Below are 3751 nucleotides of genomic sequence, written 5' to 3' on the forward strand. Positions count from 1 at the left end.
CAAGGAAGAAACAAAATTCAAAATATCATTGTAATTATTCTTAAATTGAGGTATAATGGGTTTAGGATTTGAGGAAAAACCCTCAAAAGTTTATTAATAAATTTCATTTAGACTGCAAGAAAATAGAGAAAGGTTGCTTAACACACGATGTATAGAGGGTATGCTTAATTATAAGCAATAAAATTCTGGATGATTGCTTCATTTCAAATAGAAATGCAAGAAAGATCCATTACCATTACATGAGCTAGCTAGTCTTGAACTTCCACCTTTTTACTGTGTCTAATATGATTAACGTAACTGTGTCAACTTTTAGCATAATTTTGTCCATGAACCAGGCACTTTGTTGGTGTAAAGAATTTCAATCCTTGAAATGTCGCGCTGTTCTTCTGCTAAAAAGGACTTGAAATTAGGCCTGTTATTCAAACCAGGCACAAGCAGCTCTTTAGTTTGGCAGGCAGTGATTTGCTTCGTCATTTTATAAGATATATATACCGTCAAATGGCATCGAACTATTAACATTAAATGCTGTATATGTTGGAGGGTAACGATCAATGATCATCTGGATCTCCTCTTCGTAAGATGAAAACGAGTTCTTGTTTTTTCTTGCTTCGTTCACGAAAAAATCTGCAAAGTATTGTCCAACTCTTACTGCCTCGGATGTGTGAGGAATATCCAGCGTTGGATGCCATTCATATGCTGGCTTTTCTGGGTGGAATTGCAGACCATAGAACGGATAACGCTTGCCTGTGAAAAAATTTGGTTCAGATAACAATCAAATAGAACAAAAATGTTTACAAGCTGAAATATTTCACTCATTGCTGCAAATTTTGTCTGAATGTGGCAGCAACTAAAGTTTGTTCCATTCTTCCGTATGTTTCCGTTCCCAAGGTTTAAATGCTTTGCTTACCCTTTCTAAGCAAGTTCATCATCTATCTGTGTATTTCTGGATCTAATTAATGGTATAAGTTTTGCAAGCTCCTATTCCTGGTTTTAACACTTAAAACAACAATATTTTCTGAGAAAAAATATCTTAGAAGAGAGGAAGGATCCTATGGCTGTTTTTTTAAGTTCTAAATAATAAAATATAATAATGCTTATTATTCCGAAAAATTTAGAGAGTTCCAATATCGAATAAGTATTTTATCACTAAGGTTCTTGTGAGAAAAATGATCGTTTTATTAAATGCTCTGGCAAATTATCAATGGATCTTGTCATTCAATTTTGTCTCTCAGTTTTTTAATAGAAATGTTGTACAATGCTGTGATAATTCGTGTACATTAAAACTATAACAAAACTTTAATAACTACTTGTATCCTAAGATAAGTTAATAAATCCCCCTTTTTTAATTGCAGTTCTTTTAGATTCGAATGCTTGTTTATGTTTTGGTTTTATACGCCTTGACAAATACCTTCTATTGCTAAGCCTATTTGAAAGCAACAGACGAATAAGCTAAGAATTGGATGTTTAGACATGCTTGCTGTAACAAGCGTCAAAAAGCGCTAAATGAGGCTGTAGAAGCAATAAGCATGGACTTTTTACGCAATGAAATTGCAGTGTGTTGCAGAAATCACAATCAACTTGATGAATACCTATTTTCTTTGAGCCTATCTCTTTTAGGGGACAAAATTTGACAGAAATCCACATCAGACAGCAGCTCTTCAACTTAGACAGCAGCTCACACAAAGTTCAACTGATAATAATTTGCTTCTAGGGTTTTTAGGATAAAGAAAAGAAGGGGAAAGAAAAACATGTGCATGGACAATACTTTGTCTAGCTGGAAAAATTCATAGTCAATTAATCGGGGCGTGTTGTACGTCAAATGAGTAGTAAATACAAATTGATATAATTATAATACGACTTTATACATGGATGCTGCAGAGTCAGGAAAATATTACGGTCGCACGGCCACGGACCGGAGGAAGATCTATGAAATACAATAGAAGCTCCTATGACACACCCAAGCCACGCCTACTTTCTATTGCCTTCTGGGATGTTTTTATCCGGAGGAAGGTTAACAACTTTTCTGGACTCTGGGATGTTGAATGTTGTCGCTAACAATACAATAGAATCCTTTGCAACAATATTCTACTTCCTTGTACAAAGTCGTATTATAACTATATCAATTGGAAATATTCATGCTCAACTTATAGAGCTAGTAGAGTACAAGAAAGATATTCACACATATTCTAATATGCTGTTAACACAATGAAATATCAAAATTGTCCGCACTTTAGCACTGCTAATACCCTTCTGACTACCAGATAATCTTTCTCTAATTCGTATTTTTATTCATTCTCACCTTCCATAGCAGCTACGAATGGTCTACCCTTCCTGTCAAGTGAAGTGGCCAGAAGACGATACTGTTTGGCAAGAACGCTACTTCTTTTATACCAGCTTGGATGGATTCCTTCGTGGTGAAAATTTGGTGTTATGGGTTTACTCTGCAAAGCACTTCTCAGTTCTTTAGACATGTTAAAGAAAAGGCGGCTTGTTCGATACGTTTTGTCAAACTTGATTGGCAAGCTTTTATTTTCAACATCGAGATCTGATAAGAAGTTTCTTTTCTTTTCAAAAAACACATGCATAGCTTCAAAACCTAGGCATATACCAAACACAGGAAAGTATCCTCCATCTTCATTTTGTTTTATTGCTAATTTTAGCAATTTCCGTATGGCTTTTATGTACTTCGAATTCTTTAGATTTGATCCACCACCTGGCAAAAGCAAGCCATTTAATGAACTGAAAATTCTAGTGAGATTTTTGCTGTCGTAAGTGTCCAGAATTGGAACCACTCTTGCACCGCCAGCTTGTACAAACTTAACATATGACGTCGCTATGTACGATTTCTTCTTTGAGTATGGAAAATATTTATGTATTAGTTTGTCTGTGATAGTCTGCGACAGAATTCCAATTAATGGTCGTTCCGGTCCTACTGGTGTCAAAGCATGCCCTGGAAGCATAAAATTGAAGTTAATGATACCAATAGCACATACAAGTATAGCGCTAAGCTTTGCCAAAATCCATTGATGCTGATGTTGCTTAAACATAGCTGTTTTCACTAATATTCTCTGTCAATTACAAATCACAGATTTGCTCACACTGGAAACTTGAAATGAGTCTTTGACGATCATCAACTTTAGCTGGTTGTCAGATTGTTTAAAATTTATCCGCTGTGATCCTCTACCAAACGTTTGCAAGCAGCTACGTGTACCAGTAGGTAGAGCTTACACAATCCAGAACAACTCCATTTGTTTATACTTTCACTGCGATTGTTTAGGAACTTTCTTGTCTAATTGTTTTGGTACACATGACTCGGCCGATTGTCCAAACCAGTCAGCATGCTTGCACAAATCTATAGCCTTTACTTTTTGTGATTGTTTACATTTCCTACCTTTACAAATGGTCGGTCACAAGTTTAGATGCTTTGCTCAACGCAACGAGAAAACAGTTCTAGATGTTTTACATAGTCCATGTCACTTACTGAAACACAGCAAGGTTTACTGTGCAATTGACCTTTTAAGATGAAAATTTGAGTGTCCTCGACTGGAGCAGAAATTGTTTCCCTTAATTTTCCCATGCCTTTGTTTGGCTTTTACTTTGATATGCTCAAAATAAATGGGCATTCGTCTTTAAATTTCTTATATAAATGAAAATATAATTGGTGTCTGAATTCACGAAGTTAGGGTGGGGGCGGGTGGCCTTTTGACTTTCCCGCTCTTGTTACAAGCATTGAAACTGCGAATTGCGAATC

The 3751-nt window shown here is 35.8% G+C and overlaps 1 protein-coding gene across 1 annotated transcript; it reads right to left on the reverse strand.

Moving 5' to 3' along the window:
* Positions 1–28: 28 nt before the first annotated feature.
* On the reverse strand, positions 29–3597 carry LOC148958445 (gamma-glutamyl hydrolase A-like). Its single transcript, XM_089112859.1, has 2 exons — positions 2300–3597; positions 29–744 (listed from the first exon to the last, which is right to left on the reverse strand). Exons 1-2 carry the CDS (start codon positions 3045–3047, stop codon positions 476–478), a joined length of 1017 nt encoding a protein of 338 aa, XP_088968985.1. The 5' UTR covers positions 3048–3597; the 3' UTR covers positions 29–475.
* Between the last annotated feature and the right edge of the window lie 154 nt (positions 3598–3751).

This window comes from Rhopilema esculentum, chromosome 15 (assembly GCF_057945365.1).
Source record: "Rhopilema esculentum isolate cy_ngs chromosome 15, ASM5794536v1, whole genome shotgun sequence".
Lineage (NCBI taxonomy): Eukaryota > Metazoa > Cnidaria > Scyphozoa > Rhizostomeae > Rhizostomatidae > Rhopilema > Rhopilema esculentum.